Raw genomic sequence first — 17,186 nt, forward strand, 5'->3', positions numbered from 1 at the left:
CTGCCTGATTGGCCATTTGAAAATCCAAATTTTGAAAAAAAAAAAAAAAAAAAAAAAAGTCAAGATCACGAATCAATGTTGGATGCTGGCTGAGATTGGTGAATGTTTCAGAAACATCATCAAAGACGTTCCAAGTCTGCCATGCAGTTTTCTTCCCTTTACCGTGGAAGGCAGACACGACGTCACATCCAGTGAACGCATGGAAGTATGGGATCCCTCAAGCTTTCTCAGGCCCTATTGCAGAAACTACCTCATGGACTGGAATCCATCGCACATTGGCTCCTTGGCCAAAGGCAATCCACATGTTCTCAAGACCTAGTTCCTGTAAGGATGGCAGTACAGATATTGCTATGACTAGTACGTCCGTGTAATTGGCCTTAATGATAATGGACTTGCTGCCATCCGTCGTTGCATCCCTGGCGTGTACAAATATTCGAGTGTCAGCTTCTTCATGACAACATGGAGACACCGCATCCAGTGACTTCCTTGTGTTGCTAATGGCATCTTCTCCTTTTGTGACAATGACTGTGCTTGTCGTCTGTGCTTCACACATCTTTTCCGCAAGGAAGTGAAACAGCTCAGTCTTGTTGCTGTCATCTCGAAGAAAGCTTCTCCAGTTACTTGGGGGTCTTACTGGTTCCTGTCACTCTTCTTCTGATTCCTTGCCCCCTTTTCGACCTTGCCTCGGACTTCAGACTTCACTTATTGTACACATCAAACACTACATCCACCCTCTTGTACCTTGCACCATAGGATTCCACGTTTGGGATTATGTCTTCTTTAGCATAGTCATCAAATATCTTTGAAGTGCATGGAGGTAGGGCATTGATAAGTGCTGAGCCATCAATGATGACTGCATCTCCCCTTGGTTTTCTGTCTAGGATGTTCACTTGCGCTTCAAGAATTTCAGCCAGCTGTGACTTCAAATTTTTTTTGTACTTATTTTTTTTTCTTCAAATTTTTCAAAATTTGGATTTTCAAATGGCCAATCGGGCAGATTTGATCAGAAAGTCCTGCAGAACAGAAATGCCAAATTTGATGCTTGTATCATGATTTGCAAGATTTTTCTACTGTCTACTACACTACAAGCTCGGATGTGCAAAGCAAGGGATGCTACGTGTGTGTTTGTGTTCACAAACCTGTCTATTTCTTCCAATTTCTGGTCAATCAACGGTCCCATCTGTTGGCAAGCCTCTGCAAAAAACAGCAGCACGAAATAAAAACGTTTTGGTCATTACATTAAAAACAATTCTGCTTCCACATATCCACAACGTCACCATCCATTCATTCATTCATTCATTTAATTTATTACCATGCTCTATAACACAGAGCGTCGGTTCTGCCGAAGCAGTTTCTTCACGAGGGTTACAGTCCTAGACGGGTCGACTTTCTGATGCAGGATACTCGGCTGAGGGTCCAGTAATTTGTAATTTATTCATGGTGCTGGCGAAAACTCGCCGACTCTGCGAAGGACACCATGGGATGCTTAATGTCCATAACCAACTAGTGCTGGTAGACAGGTCCTTCGGCTTAACGTTCTTCCTAAGTGACGGCATACACACTGGTGCCTCGCCATTCCTGTGAAACACCAGGGTGGGGGTTTACAGCTGAGCCAAGATTCGAAGCCAGGCTGCACAGCTCAGAGACGAGTGTGCAGGCCTCGAGGCTATCCTACCAGCCCCTCACTTCATTACTAAAGGTTAAAAAAAAACATCATTAGGTCATTCCACAAATGACAATTCCATAATGAGATGTTCCAAAGTAGGCTTGGTAATACATGCAGTGTGAAGATGTTGTAAATGTGATGATGAGTCTTGATTTAATTTGGAGGGAGACAGAGATCATTAAAATGCAGCAGCTGTACCCTGTTAGAAGAAGTAATCACTGTTATCGCTCAAGGCAAGGTCTCCACCGCTCCAGTGAAAATGTACTAAGGGCATGTCTGTGTTGGTTGGGGCATGTGGTGAGGAGGGGGGAGATGGTTGGGGGAACGTAGTCAGGAGGGAGGTGGTGGTTGGGGCATGTGATCATGTGGGAGGAGGTGGTGGTTGGGGCATGTGGTCAGGCAGACTTTTGATATGGATGCAGTTGACAGGAGAAGGGGAAGACCAAAATCAAGGTGGAAGGAGATGGTGGAGAGGGAAGTGAGAGGTGTGGTGCACAGAGAGAATGCTCGGGATTGAGGGTTGTGCAGAGGAAAAACTCGTGTGGCCAACCACAGAAGGTGGGATTAATCGGGGCCATGAAAGTAGTAAGGTAGTCGTTGCATCATGTCAAAGGAAAACTCTTACATTAATTATCCCTTTACTATTACGAGCAGTGTCGGACTCACTGCAGGGGAAAGCAAACGACGTACAAGAAAGTAATCATTGTACAGATTCCAAACAGTTATGGTGCAATTATTCAGTCCTCACTTTTGAAAGCAAGTTTGTGAGATGGTGAGCAACAATTCTGAATTCCGAAAGCACAGCAATGCCCCAAATTCCCAAAGTGACGTTTTTAGTTGTGCAAAAGGATAGAACACTCAAGGCAAGGGTCACGATTATGGACCAAGTAAGCATTCGGAGCCACACATCATGGCTGTCCATCTCCACAGCATAGGCGGACGATTATGAGGGAAAGCGAACCCGAGCTCAGCATGTGATATGTACCCAAGAATGTTTGACACGATGTGGCCTCCTTTGAGACATTTAGCAGTTTTAGACATGCTCAATGAAAGCATTCACTACAAGAACATTTCCATTACACGACCATCCAGATGCTCGGTATTGCAAGATACATCGAGAGAAAAATAACCAGTGGCTGAGTTCCAACTTCGTCGTTGTTCTGACAGGCCGAAAATAGTTTTGTTTGTCATTGCAAGTCCACAGCATTGCAATCTCTAACATTCCACAGTTACTTTATAGCAAATAGCACGAGCTGTTGCGTTTTCACCAAGTTGGATCACCAAGTTCCACAGTGTCTCGTTCATTCAAACAAATAAAATGGGGTTCAAAGTTCAAACCTTCAAGCATCAGGAGGTTTGGATCATCCGGTTGTCCATCGGTGGGGTCCGCACTTTGCAAAAGTTGCAACACCTGATCTATCTTACCCTGTCGGGTCGGGGTAAACGGGAGTTTCGTTCAGGATGCCTTCAAACACCAACATCATGATTATCGGAAATGCACAACAGAGCAATCATGTCGCCGTTTACTTTCTGTTAATTTTACAAGCGGCAAAAAATTGACAACTCCACTGAACTTGATTTTAATGGTGAAAGAATAAACAACACGGGATGGGGTATGCAACAGAACGACGTATCCAGGATGTTGGAGAGCGAAGGAAAAACGCTTCATAAAAATAAGAACTACAACGGCACTCTGTCGAGTGCATACCTGCACCAGGCTGAACAGTTTAAATTTTGTAGCCCACCGACAGGCCAGGTCTGAATCTGGACCTTAACCAAAATCTAATTGGCTTGTTCTCATCGCCTACCCAACTCCACCAAGTTTTGTCATCCGTCCACAACTTTTTGAGATATCATGCTGTATATAGATTTTGGCCCTATTTCTAAATTGGAAAGAATCGGTTGAAAATTAGAAATAAAAAAAATTGGTATCCCGATCCGTATGCGGCTCCTCACCAAAATCAAATCACTTCGTCCTTATCACACACCCAACCTGTCCACCAAGTTTCGGCCGAATCCGTCCATAACTTTTTGAGATATCCTGCTCACAGACAAAGAAACAAGAAAGGTGTCGCGCACAGCACGATACTTGCGAAATCCCAATAAACAATTGGTGCAATGGAAACAGCAATTTGGTCATTTCGAAAATTTGACCTATCACATGTTTTACATGATTGAATATTATCTACCTATAATTCCAGCAATCTCTGTATGTCTGTGTGTCTGCGACCGCCGTTTCTCGACAACCACTGGTCCGATCCAATTGAAACTTGCCAGGAATATTGCTGGGGACCAGAGGATGTGCCTTTTCAAGGTTTGATATTAATCGGACAAGTGGTTCCCAAGTTACGGCCATTTATTTATCAACCAATGACAGGACACTGTGCTTTGACATCACTAATGACGTCACAATTTTTATTTTTTTTGCACTATGGCCCGCACGAGTGCAAAACAAATTTGGTTGATACAATTTCTAATTGCAGTCTAATAGGTGTTTTATAGGTTTTTAGATGGTCTTGACCTTTGGTTAAGTTTGACCAAATTTTCCACACATTCACTAAATGTACGTACAAATAAGCTACGTAAGTTTCAATTTGATATGTTGAAAAATTACTTGGGTATGGTTGTGCCGTGTGGTGCGAACTCGTGATGAACCACGCCACTGGAGTCAAAGAAGACGGTCAGCATGACTGACATTGCTGCGGACATTCCTTGCTTTTTTTGGCCTCGGGGATGTTGGATGCTTCCATTGTGATGACTGGAACTTGGTTTCTGGGTCGTACCCATAAACCCAGGTCTCATCGCCAGTGATCACTATGTTGAAGAAGTTGGGATCGCTGTTCAGTCTCCAGCATGTCATGTGCGATCTCCAAACGGAGTTGCTTCTGCTCGATCGTTAGCAGCTTTGGCACGAACTTCGCTGAGATTCTCCTTCAGCCCAAATCCTCAGTCACAATGGAATGAACGGATCCAATGCTGACGCCCGCCTCGTCTGCAAGTTCTCTGATCGTGATTCGACGATCCTGCATCAGCATGGTCCTCACTTGGTCAATGACGATCTCATTTCGGGATGTTGAGATCCTACCAGAACGTGCTTCACTTTCCACTGATGTGCGACTATCTTTGAAGCGGTTGTACCACTCTTTTATCTGTGTGGTGCCCATTGCTTCGTTCCCGAAGGTCTGTTGAATCTTGTGGATCGTTTCCACTTGGGAATCGCCAAGCTTTACACAAAATTTTATGCAGTAGCGTTGTTCAAGTTTTTCCGTCATTTTGTCAAAAACGAAAATCCGACGGCGCTCACTTACACTTCCTCACTCATCGGCGGTCTGTCGGTGACTGACAGCTTCTGCAGGCGGGAAAATATTCACGCATACGAATTAGGATCGCCTCCATACGTGCACCAAACCACGCCTCCCAAGCTTCATTTGTTTAAGCATGAAAAATTAAGTTTGGATACTTTTTGAACACACCTCGTGTGTGTGTGTGTGTGTGTGTGTGTGTGTGTGTGTGTGTGTGTGTGTGTGTGTGTGTGTGTGTGTGTGTGTATGTATGTATGTATGTATGTATGTATGTATGTATGTATGTATGTATGTATGTATGTATGTATGTATGTATGTATGTATGTATGTATGTATATATATAGATAAATATATATATATATATATATATGTATATATGTATATATATATATATATATATATATATATATATATATATATATATATATATATATATATATATACATATATATATATATATATATATACATATATATATAAATATATATATATATAGCCTGGTGTTGGCGCAGTGGTTAGGGCAGCGGCTTGGGATCCAAAAGGTCCTGAGTTCAAGCCCCGTTGGGCCACTGAATTAATACACCAGGGGGTTGACTCAGCCTGCCATCCTTCCGAGGTCGGCAAAATGAGTACCAGTGTACTGGGCCGGTGTATACCCCGGTTAAAATAGGTGTACCATATCCCTGTGTTGTAAGAGGCGACCAGGGTTGCGTCAGGAAGGGCATCCAGCGTAAAACATGTGCCAAATCACTATGCGGATCATACGGATGATCCGCTGTGGCGACCCCTAACGGGAGCAGCCGAAAGAAGAAGAAGATAGATATATATATATATATATATATATATATATATATATATATATATATATATATATATATATATATATATATATATATATATATATATATATATTATTACGGTTGTGGAAATTCACAGAACACCATTCAGGTTCCCCAGAGGTCAGTTATTTCGGTAAGTGTGTGTTCCAGGTTAGATTTCCCCACCAATGTATAACGGGATTTGTTCGTGTGCCGGGCTGTGCATCTTTGAGGTAGTGTTATTCTTTTCTATCTTTATTTTAAAACAAAAACATCATCACAACGACAACCCACGGCCGCGTTTGACGGTGATCTTCAACACAGCCGAGTTTGACGGTGATCTCCAACACGGCCGAGTTTGACGGTGATCTCCAACACGGCCGAGTTTGACGGTGATCTCCAACACGGCCGAGTTTGACGGTGATCTCCAACACGGCCGAGTTTGATGGTGATCTCCAACACGGCCGCGTTTGGCGGTGATCTCCAACACGGCCGCGTTTGACGGTGATCTCCAACACGACCGCGTTTGACGGTGATTTCCAACGTGGCCGCGTTTGACGGCAAGATCGGATCAAAACGGCGTTACCCTCTGAAAGAGCTGGCAAACGGAAGTGAGAGGGGCGGATCCAGCCTGGGTGAAGGTTCAACGGTGAAAAGGGGGAGAGCACTGATTTCAGGTGGTGAAGCTCAGAGTGACCCCTCCCCTTGGGGCTATAAAAATCCGCGTTCGCTCGCCGACAGTGGAGTTGAGGGCAGTTGGGGAGAGCACTTGAGGAGAGCGCTTGAGGAGAGCGCTTGAGGAGAGCGCTTGAGGAGAGCACTGCAGTTGAGTTGGCGTGGGGAGCTCAGAGGCAGTGGAGAGCTGGTTGCTTTGAGTTCATGCTGCGCTGGAGTTCATGGCTTGCGGTTGACGGTGGGAGTGGAGAGATGCCCCGTTGAGAGCTGGGGAGTTCGGAGTTTGGGCAGTTGGTTCACTGGGGGTTCGCCGGCGCGACCAGGAGGCCTGAGTCGAGACCCATGCACTCCTCCAGCGCGTCGTTGGCGAAGCCAGACAGCAGTGGAGGCCGGTCGACTAAGGGACCCAGTCGGAGCTCGGGGATCCGGGCAAAGACACCGAGGGTTGCCAAACCAGGACCCAGCGAGTCACCACGAGGGTGGTCAGGTAGCCCACCCGGTCTCTCGGAGCCCCTTCGGTCATCCCGGCTCCGAGCAATTATAAAGGCTCACGAGCCCGGTTCTTTCTTTCTGGGGTTTTGGATGAAAGTCTGTGGCGCCTTGTCTACCTAAGTAGAACTGATTCAGTGCATGGTTGTGTACATGACAATGGACATCGGCTGTAGGTTTTTGCTCGTGTCTTGTCCCCATCATTCATTGCATATGTGCATTTAAAATAAATACCCCTATTGTTTGAATGTTAACCTGCTCGTTGTGTCACTTTCTGCCATTGCCTGCCATGATGCGTTCGGAATATTATCTGGCTGATTATAAGCCGATACAACGTACATCTGGTCGGACGGGACTTGGCGATATAAAACCGCTCGGCAATCACATACGGAACGAGTTGCTTCGTGGCTCGTTTTCGTGCAGGCCCCGTCGAGGTATAAACTCGCGTCATTTCTGTCCGCGCGAATAGTTAGGTACATCGACAATCCGGCGATTGACCCTGTAGCGGGTGGACAGAAGAGCTGGCTGGTTTATGGTGTGTTAAAAACACCCGTAGCTGGGTTACGGCGTTGATCCCGAAGCTGCGACTAGATTGCCACGTTCGGTGGGCGCGCGCGGCCGCAATTGGGCTAAAGGCGGTCGTCCGCATGCCAGACGGGCGGAAATCTACAAATATATATATATATATATATATATATATATATATATATATATATATATATATATATATATATTCAACTGGATAAAAATTGATAATTTGTGAACTTGACCTTTGAGCTTTTTTACCTCAAAACCAATTAGCTTCCAGATTGTTACCGCCTCTACCAGGTGGTTAAGTTTCGTGAAGATCGGAGTAAAAAAAAAAAGAAAAGGTGACACAAAGGTGATTGACATACAGACAGACAAACAGAATAACAGACAAGACTAACCAATATAGTAGTTGCCAATCTTAGATTTCGCAAGTAACAAACAGAGACAGACAGACAAACAGGAGTGAAAACAACCTCCATCCACCTTCAGTAGCGGAAGTAACAAGATGATGAACAGAACAAATCCTGCCTTCAGTGCATATTCACCAATTCAATATTCTGATGTTTGGAGATCATGTCATTGTGTCATATTGGAGTACGTAGATGTATATTTACATATCACAGTGGGGAATTAAGTAGTATGAAAGTGTGAATGATGAAACATATAGATATGAAAACAAAATTTTTTTTTTCCCCAAAATAACTACTTCATTCAAACCGATTGTATAACTCCCAGGCAGCATCAATTTATGTTATTATTACATCCTCAGAGATGTTATTACATTACTTGAAAAGTCCTCAGGATGTTCGAGGGTTTTCAAAGGTCTTTGGGGTCTCAGCAGCCTAAAGGGTTAAAGGGTACATTCCAATAGTACATAAATAATTAGACACGTAGTCACATGGACGGATGGACGGACAGACTGACGGAGGCAGGGAAGGAAGGATGGACGCACCCCGAGACGAGCTCTTTTTTTATTAAAGATTGTGTAGCTCGGTGACAAAAATTTCAATTTAATCCATTTTGAATTCAGGCTGTAACACAACAAAATGTGAAAGTCAAGGGGTGTGAATACTTTCTGAAGTCTGAAGACACTGCATACAATGCATGTTAACATTTAAATAAATATGTAAATACATGTACAATAAATACGGTGTAAATTAAACAAAAACAAGACTTTTACCTTTCAAATTTATTACAAAACAGTGAGGTGGGTGAGGATAAAACCGTTATGTGCTTGCACTGCACTCTGCCATAAATAGAAAACACAAGACTTAGCTTGGGATGATGATGATGATGATGAGGTTAGAGGGGGAAAGGTGGAGCGGGGGAAAGGTGGAGCAGGGGAAGGGTGGAGCAGGGGGAGGGTGTGTGGTGAGGGGGGGGAGGGTGAGCGGGGTAAAGGGTGAGCGGGAAAAGGAGGAGCAGGAAAAGGGGGCGTGGGGAAGGCGATTCAGTGAACATAAAAGCAACATTAGCTTTACGACGAAGCGCCTGCAGCATTGCCACAATGGAGAAGAGTAACATGATCCTAAAATCACCTGACTGAACCACGATCTTCCCTGCTTGGAGCAAGGTACAAGGTGGCATCGCCTTCCAGAATAATCCCGTATCGTAGGTGTTAAAAAACCTGCTCTGTCACATATCCCTTCATCTCAATTTGTTTCATGAGCTGCGGTTGAGAACGGGGGTCCGAGTCCGGCTATAGGAAATTAAGGGTTTTGGAATGGCGGTTCGAGTACGAGTGTCGGAAAATGAAGGTTTGAGAATGAGGTTTGAGTACGGCGTCGGAAAATTAAGGTTTGGGAATGAGGTTTCAAGGATAATGAAGGTTATGGAATGAGGTTTGAAAGGATAATTGAGGCTTACGAACGAGGAAGAGTACAATGGGGAAGGTTCAACCTGCAATCATTGACCCCGTAATGGGGGGTCAATCACTCCGACTCTGCAATCATTGACCCACAGATGCCGCATTTTCACCTCAACCAAACCAATCTTACAACTCAATATTTTCGCCCAACATCATATCATTTTTTCTGCCGTTTGGCACAACTAACTTTGTCCATCACTTTACATGTGCGCTCATCAAAAGCAGGACACAAGAAACAACGCAAGGCACGAAATGGGAGGTAATCCTTCATGCACAGGACACAAACAATGACATCATCGCAGTTCAATAATCACGATTGGTTGAAATGGAATCCTGCGATAATGAAATCGGAACTCAATAATTTGCCCGTGATTGGTCGAAACCAGTGATATTAGAACCCGTGATATTTGAGAGTTTACTGTATATATTAGAAAAAATAAAAATAAAAATAAAAAACAGAGGGCACACATCAAAAGTGCAGATAAGAGTAAATTTGTAATGCAGTCTATTTTGAAGATCAATTGAGGCAATTATCATTCCTGCTACAATAATGAGCATTGTCAAGGAAAAGATACTGATGGGAATTTAAAACACTCTCTCCAACTTTCCCATCTTCAAACCAAGTTACCATATTTGTTGGGAGATTTTACTACCTCACCACTGACACTACAAATTTTAACAGTATGGCCATACTACCCCATGTCACAAATTACAAGTATGAACAATAGAATAAAATAAATAAAACATCACAGCAACAAAGTAAATTAAGATTTGAGTTGCGTAAATGAGCGAATGAGAAAATATCACTTGTTTGTTTCCTTTTTTGTGCCAGGTCACATGATACTCATTTCTGGTTCGTTGGTGTGAAACATTGCATGCTGATGAGGTGCAAACAGAAGAGCGAAGCTTCAGTTGCCATGTGCTGTGTTGCAATGTATTGAAAATGCCAGCACGTGATCTCTGAGCATACATGTCCATCCATCCATCCAATGGGACCATACTCTGTGCAGAGCGTTGGTGCTGCTAAAGCAGTCTCCTTGGCTATTGGGCATAATCCTGGAGGGGTCGCCACTCCGACACAGTATACTAGCAAGCTGGCACTCGTTTTGCCGACCTTGGAAGGATGACAGGCTGAGTCAACCCCACCTGGTATTAATTCAACAGCTGAGTGGGATTTGAACTTAGGACCCTGGGATCCTAAGTCCACCACACTAACCATTAAGCCAACGCCAAGCATTCGCATACATGTCGATGGTGTCACATTTCTCTTGGATACATGATAGTTTCCTGGAACGTGCGACATGTCGTGCTGATACAGGTGCGAGTAAGGTACTTTGCAGCAGAAGCTGGTGGCTAGTTATGATTCGAAGCATTTTAAAACAAAACTTCGATTATTCCTCGCTATCTCAAAGCTTCTTCAAATCTCATGGAATCTTTTTCATCAATGCCGGTTTGTAATGTTTGTAAATAAAAAAAAAATTACGTATCCAACAATGACGCAAAGGTTTTAAACTTTTAGTACCATGCTTTGGGATAATCGTTTTTCAAAATTGTGACATCAGAGCAGATAAACAAAGGTTTGTTGGTTTCAGATAAACCTTTCAAAGGTTTCAGATAAACAAACAAACAAATATTTATAAACAAATCTCACCTCGTCAATGCTTGGCAATTGAGGTTCAGGTTTGATGGTCTCAACTTCATCTGAAAACTGCACACTCTTCTTCTCGGCCTTCACTACTGCCCTCGCACAAGATCGGCAATCCCTTAACGACCATGCGAGCAATTTATTGGGGTGTAAGCTTCAACAGGGTGGCCCATGAAACAGTGACCATTTCCATTTTCTTTGGATTTTGCTAAGCAGTGATTGTTAGCACTCTTCATCACATCACACATCAACAGTTTGTCTGTGCATGTGGTGTATGGTGCACTGAATGATGATGACTTGAATACAAGCTCAATTTCATCAAATAATAAACAACTTAAAATCATCCATCCGATGTCTGACCCAATCCGTAAACTTCCTAAAACCAGATCTCTGCAACTAGTTCGTCCACCCTCCTGGACTGGGTTATGACAACCTTTCCATCCAATTTCTCCTGTTCCACTTATGCACCTCTTAGCTCTTCTGACCACTTTCTTGTCAAGGCCAATATCAATGTAGCCATCTCCACTGCATCCAATATCGGTTCCATCTGGGACCCATACTCTGGTTTATCCCACAATGCCTGTGTACACTGAATCTTGGTGAGGCAGTTGAGGATGGACAAGCAAGCAGCTTGCTTTCTCAATATGCAAAACGAACCTGACTGAAGGAAATTTAGGTCACCCTGGAAGGCTCAAGTGTGTGTCCATACTTAGGGATCAGAAAAAACTCAGCTGAAAAGACCTTAGTCTGCAGATAATTATAATACTATGAGGGCATGTTGAAAGGTAATGCCTCCTATACTTTTTCTCCAAAACAGGTAAAGATATTCGAATGAAAGAAATACAGATACTAATATCAATCTTTATTCTATCATTGTGCTAATTTATTTCTCAGCATAATCACCACGGCCATCCACACATTTCTGCCAAAGTTCAAATAGTTTGTGATACCGTCATCATAACTGTGCGTCCTACTGACTTAACCAGTGCTTCACAGCACTTTATCATCGTTGGAAGAAAAATGTTCCTGATGTTTGGGGAAGAGATGAAAATCTGACAGAGCAAAGTCGGGGCTGATGATACTTTGTGGCGGTACTCCATTGACTGTCTCTTACTCTAAGCATCGTAATGGTGCACCCAACTCTCATCTCCAGTCAGTCATCCCAACTCTCATCTTCAGCGCTTCACGCTACACAGCACTGACAATGCAGTGCCCTCTGCCATCTTGACTGGCGTAGCACTGAGATATCTAGAGTCAGAATCACAAAACTTTGCACTCAGTGGCAGGAAGAACTAATGTGTGGACTGCATTTTGTATCATTCAAGTATCTTTACCTGTATTGGAGATAAAGAATATGAGGCATTACTTTTCAGCATGACCACGAAAAGGGGCTGGTGTCCCCACATCACATCATCCCTGTCTCTCCTGGATCTGTGGAACGTAAAGCTCTCAATGTTATTGGAATCTCTCAATGCAAACAGGAGGGTAACCTCTCTCTTTTTTTTAACCGCCTCTCCTCCACTCGAGCTCCCTCCGCTCTCCAATGTTTGGATAGAAAAAAGCCAGTCATTTGAAAAAAAACTGTTCGTGATCGTCCTGACCGTTACCAATTGCAGTTTTCTTTCTGGATGAATTTGCCCGATAACTTTGTTTGAATTACAAAGTGCTTTAAACATTTCTAACATGCATATGGACAGAAATTGTGACCTTTTCAGTTCAAGCAGTGCCTTTGTCTTCAAATTCTGTAAGAAATGGCCATCTGCATGGTGCCGATCTTGTCCAAATAAAGCTGTGAGGTTGAAGCATTGCTGTGTTGGAATCACACTCTTCTTTGCACTGGATCACAGGACTGTCTTATTCTTTTGCACTGTTGATAGACGACCTTTATTTGCAGTGTAAATAATAAATCCCATTTGACAAGATTATGTTGACATGCGATGGAATCTGTGGGACCAACAATTACCGTTTACAAACATGATCATCATTTTGTGGGCCACCCTGTACACAATAGTGCAACAGGTCGAGTCATTCTCGGTAAGATGTCTATCATTAAAATGGTCTTAAGGCTAAGCGCATGTAAGTGGTTACCACCCCTATTTTAGGGCATACCCTGACTTGAGTGGCATTTTTTTAAAGTCACAAAGACTACTACTGGTCATGAAATTTGGTTCATTGCACAGACAGTGTTCCATAGGACATTAAAATATATAGGTTCATGGGTCTATGATGTATATTACTGAATCTACAGGATTTTTATTGAATATACATTCCCAGTATTGGCCTTTTTTCTTGTTTCACCTTAAAATATGACATATATTAGACCATGCAAAAATACAACATATAAAACATTCTATATGAAATTTCTCATCAAATCAAAAGGTTGTGACCCACCGTCTGAGAAAATTAGCATTTGTGTCGGTCAGTGGTGGATTCACATGATATATGCACATTCTGGCATATTTTTATTTTTTCTTGTTTTATTGCTCTTTTTGAGCCTGGGACTATGAAATCCCCTAACAAAATGACTAATTTATCAATAACTCATATTTACGTGTCTTAAATTATTCAACTTATTACCAATAAAAAAAAAAAAAAATTTGAGATGATCCGAGTAGATACTTAATTACAGCGGCTTGACCGAACTTTCCAACCCAAATGTCCGACTGCACGTCACGTTTTTTTTTAAAAATGCTATTATTCTTTTGTGCATCAGATTATTTGCACTAAAATTTATTTACAAATGGGGCACAGTGATATAGATATAATAGTATAAAAAATATTGAAAACATGCATGGCTGGTTCAGAGTAATTTTGCATTTTTGTCCGACTGCACGTCACACTTTTTTGAATTTGATTAAAAAATTAATTTTCTTTAAAAAATTTTAAAATATTTTTCCAGGTATTTAAAAAATATTTTATTAAATTAGAAGGCATTTAAAACAGTTTTTGAGAATTTAGAGAGCTTTTTGTTACGCCCAGAATTGATTGAATTGAAAATTTACGTCCAAGAATTTGTTCGATAAATCTCTCTTTTAGTGCTTTTCAGCATCTGACAGTCACTGAATAGAGCAGTAATAAAAAAAAATAGGTATGCATTATTTCTTAATAATCCCAGAAATTGGTATTTTGATTATTCGATTAGTTGCTGGAATAAGTTACATACTATGACCTTCATTCATTTTGCCAAAAAAGAAAAATTAGGTAATTTCATTGAAAACTCGTAAAACCATCAGAATAGGTACCCCTTCTTCAAAGTATCATATTTCGGTATACATACATATATATATATATATATATATATATATATATATATATATATATATATATATATATATATATATATATATATATATATATATATATATATGTGTGTGTGTAATTAAGCTATACGGTTTTTTGTTCTGAACTCAGTTAGACTTGCACTTTCAGGAAAATGTAGTGAGAAAGCAATGGAACAAACTTCATATTTTGACATTTTTGAAACAGTGTTCTCACTTACATGCGCTTAGCCTGAAGCTTTATTTAGCAATGATATAAAGCTCGCAGAGTAGCTTGGACAAACATACTTTCACACAAATTACAAGAACAATAATGGACAATGAGAAAAGCTTTCACATATACATCTGTCACAAACTTCCAAAAGAAAAAAAAAACACCATTGTAGTGTCTGCACAGATAAAGAAATGGCAAATATTTAAATAATTAATAAAACAAATAATATGGCAAAGTTAATACAATATCAAAAGGAAAGAGCCTAACTCCACATTGCCAAGATGTTGCAAGGTTATATCCATATTGCCAACACTCAAAGGTCTACTGATGACACTCTCTGCGGTAAGACGCACCTGGTGCAGGATCAGCTGCGAGGTCTGCAGTCACAAAGTTTGCTGGAAAAAGGCCCGTCCCACGGAACGTCTGACCCTCCCACCAGTTAGTGTCACTGTAAAAAAAAAAACAGCCATTCACATGACGAAAAGCATAATAAATAAATGCTTTAATTCTGGGCCACAATCTATTACATAATGTGAAGCATGGTGTCTGTTAGTGTGTTTGTGCATTTGTACGTCTCCCGTTTCTGGCAGCCGCTTCCCACCTTGCATTAGCTCCGCACACAGGCACAGCTCAACATTCAACCAGAAAAAGAACATGATACCAAACGAGATATATTTTAAACACACAAATACAACATGGAATCGCGGTATGTTTAACAGTGCGTTAAGAGACGAGCTGGTTTGACAGGATGGTCGAGAGGTACGCACACTCGCCTCAAAGCTGTCGAGCCTGGGTTAGAATCTGAGCTCAGCTATAAACTGTCATTCCGGTGTTTCAAAGACTCGGTGTAAATCATCAGTGTGGGTGTCATCCCTCCGATGGATGTTGAACTGGGCATCCTGTCTACCGACATTAGTTGGTGGATGTTGGAAATCCCCACCATGTCCTTCGTGAAGAGTACGCGAGCTATTGCTGACACCATGGCCAAATTCCTGCCTGAACTACTGCTGAAAAGGCAATGGCAAACTACCCAGTGGCAAACCACCTGCCCAAACTACTGCTGGGAAGATAATGGCAAACCATATAACCATTGCTCAGAAAGGAGGTGGAGAAAGGGGCGGATGGGGGGAGAGAAGTTTCCTTCTGTATCCATCCTGTCCAACCCAATCCTCTCTACACCCATTGTTTGTCCAGTCTCATTTATTTTGCCTTTAACACACTGTTTGTGTCCACCCCCTCTCCCCCCCCCCATTGTTCCTTTTGTCCTGTTGCGTCCTGATCAGTTAGTTCCTTGGAAGGGAAGTCATCAATTATGTGCCTGTCCGTGCATTCATCTGTCTCTTGTTTATGGCAGCCGCTTCCCATGCTGCGTTCGAAAAGCTCAACATTCACTTTTGAAATGATGGTAGAACAGGCTTGAATGAGGTTGATGCCAAATTTTATTTCGCAATCAGGATCGTTTGCCTTTTTAGATAAAATGAACCTCCACTACCCAATATTGCACCACCATTTTGCGGTGGGCGGTATAATGGTTCGTTTGTTTGTTTGTCTGTACAGAACTTTAGTATTTTTCTCTGCAACCGCTTATCAGATTGACACATTTTTTTTAGCACTGGAGCGACGACTCATGTAAAATGTTTTAATGATAATTATGACATCAAAGTTCACGTGGTGTGGCAGCCAAATTGGAAAAAAGGAAAAACTTTAGAATCCTGCGTCTCTGAAACCGCACCAAGGAAAAAATTGAAACTTGGCACATGGCAAGTACTCATGGGGGAAAAAAAGTGATTTTTTTATGTCAGGTTCCTTCGGTATGACATCATAATTGCTTACATATAAAGCTACATCCGATCAGCACAAAATTTTTTGAGGGTCATCTTGGGATAAATTGGTCCATAGAAAAAAAGTTTAAATAAAATTCATGACGTCATCGGTCACATGGTTCGGCAGCAATATTGTTAAAAAAAAAAAATCTTGAAAAATCTTCGCTGAAACGTCTGAACAGATCGAGGCGAAACTTTACATGTATGACCACCAATCCATGAGGATAAAATGTTCACACCTATGATGTCATAGATCACATGGTTTGGCAGCCATATTGCATTGAGCAAAAAATTAAAAGACAATGTACGTGTCTGTGTGTGTGTGTGTCTGTGTGTGTGTGTCAGTGTGTGTGTCAGTATGTGTGTCAATGTGTGTGTGTGTCAATGTGTGTGTGTGTCAATGTGTGTGTGTGTCAATGTGTGTGTGTGTGTGTGTGTGTGTGTGTGTGTGTGTGTGTGTGTGTGTGTGTGTGTGTGTGTGTGTGTGTGTGTCCTCTAGAACTCCAAAACTATAAAACCGAGCAGCCGAAAACTTTGCATGGCTGCCAAGAAAATTCCAAGGAAGTGCAAGAGTGAAAATAGGGTGTTTGGGTTAATTAAAACACCCCTTCGAAGATAATTAATGGCCTTATTTAATTATACTCTTCATCATTTTGAAAAACCCCAGTTTGCGATGAATGTTTGCTTTCCATCAACCATTCTTTTTTTCCAAGTTCAATGCCAACTCACCCCTCCCTCTCAAATCAACCATCACACTCTTCCCCCTTCAAGCTGATTCCAAACCTTTCTCCCTCAACACTCCTCACTCACCCTTCTCCCACCATTCACCCCTTCACTCACCCTTCTCAAAGTTGCCCCCCCTCACATCCACAAAGCTG

At 42.0% G+C, this 17,186-nt stretch overlaps 2 protein-coding genes across 10 annotated transcripts in view; one reads left to right on the plus strand and one right to left on the minus strand.

Annotated features, from left to right (window-relative positions):
* The window catches only part of LOC147029864 (THAP domain-containing protein 2-like), a 96,060-nt gene that overhangs the window by 16,372 nt on the left and 62,502 nt on the right, over positions 1-17,186 (plus strand). The window contains exon 4 of one of the 7 annotated variants that reach the window (XM_085873294.1): positions 10,181-11,002. The exons of 5 other annotated variants lie outside the window; for them this stretch is intronic. In XM_085873294.1, the coding sequence (XP_085729420.1) occupies positions 10,181-10,289 (109 nt within the window). In that variant the 3' untranslated portion in view covers positions 10,290-11,002. Of the gene's footprint in view, positions 1-6,110; positions 6,211-10,180; positions 11,003-17,186 lie in introns of those variants that run through there. One more of the 7 variants, XM_085873298.1, reaches the window with a different exon arrangement.
* LOC147029865 (signal transducing adapter molecule 1-like) overlaps positions 1-17,186 on the minus strand; it is a 60,140-nt gene that overhangs the window by 4,293 nt on the left and 38,661 nt on the right. For all 3 annotated transcript variants that reach the window (XM_085873291.1, XM_085873289.1, XM_085873290.1), the window contains 4 exons: positions 14,839-14,933; positions 11,000-11,085; positions 3,005-3,092; positions 1,140-1,194 (listed from right to left, as the gene is read on the minus strand). In XM_085873291.1, the coding sequence (XP_085729417.1) occupies positions 1,140-1,194; positions 3,005-3,092; positions 11,000-11,085; positions 14,839-14,933 (324 nt within the window). The remainder of the gene's footprint in view (positions 1-1,139; positions 1,195-3,004; positions 3,093-10,999; positions 11,086-14,838; positions 14,934-17,186) is intronic.

This window comes from Eptatretus burgeri, chromosome 3 (assembly GCF_056783735.1).
Source record: "Eptatretus burgeri isolate ZD-2024b chromosome 3, Ebu_testis_v1, whole genome shotgun sequence".
NCBI classification, from domain to species: Eukaryota; Metazoa; Chordata; class Myxini; order Myxiniformes; family Myxinidae; genus Eptatretus; species Eptatretus burgeri.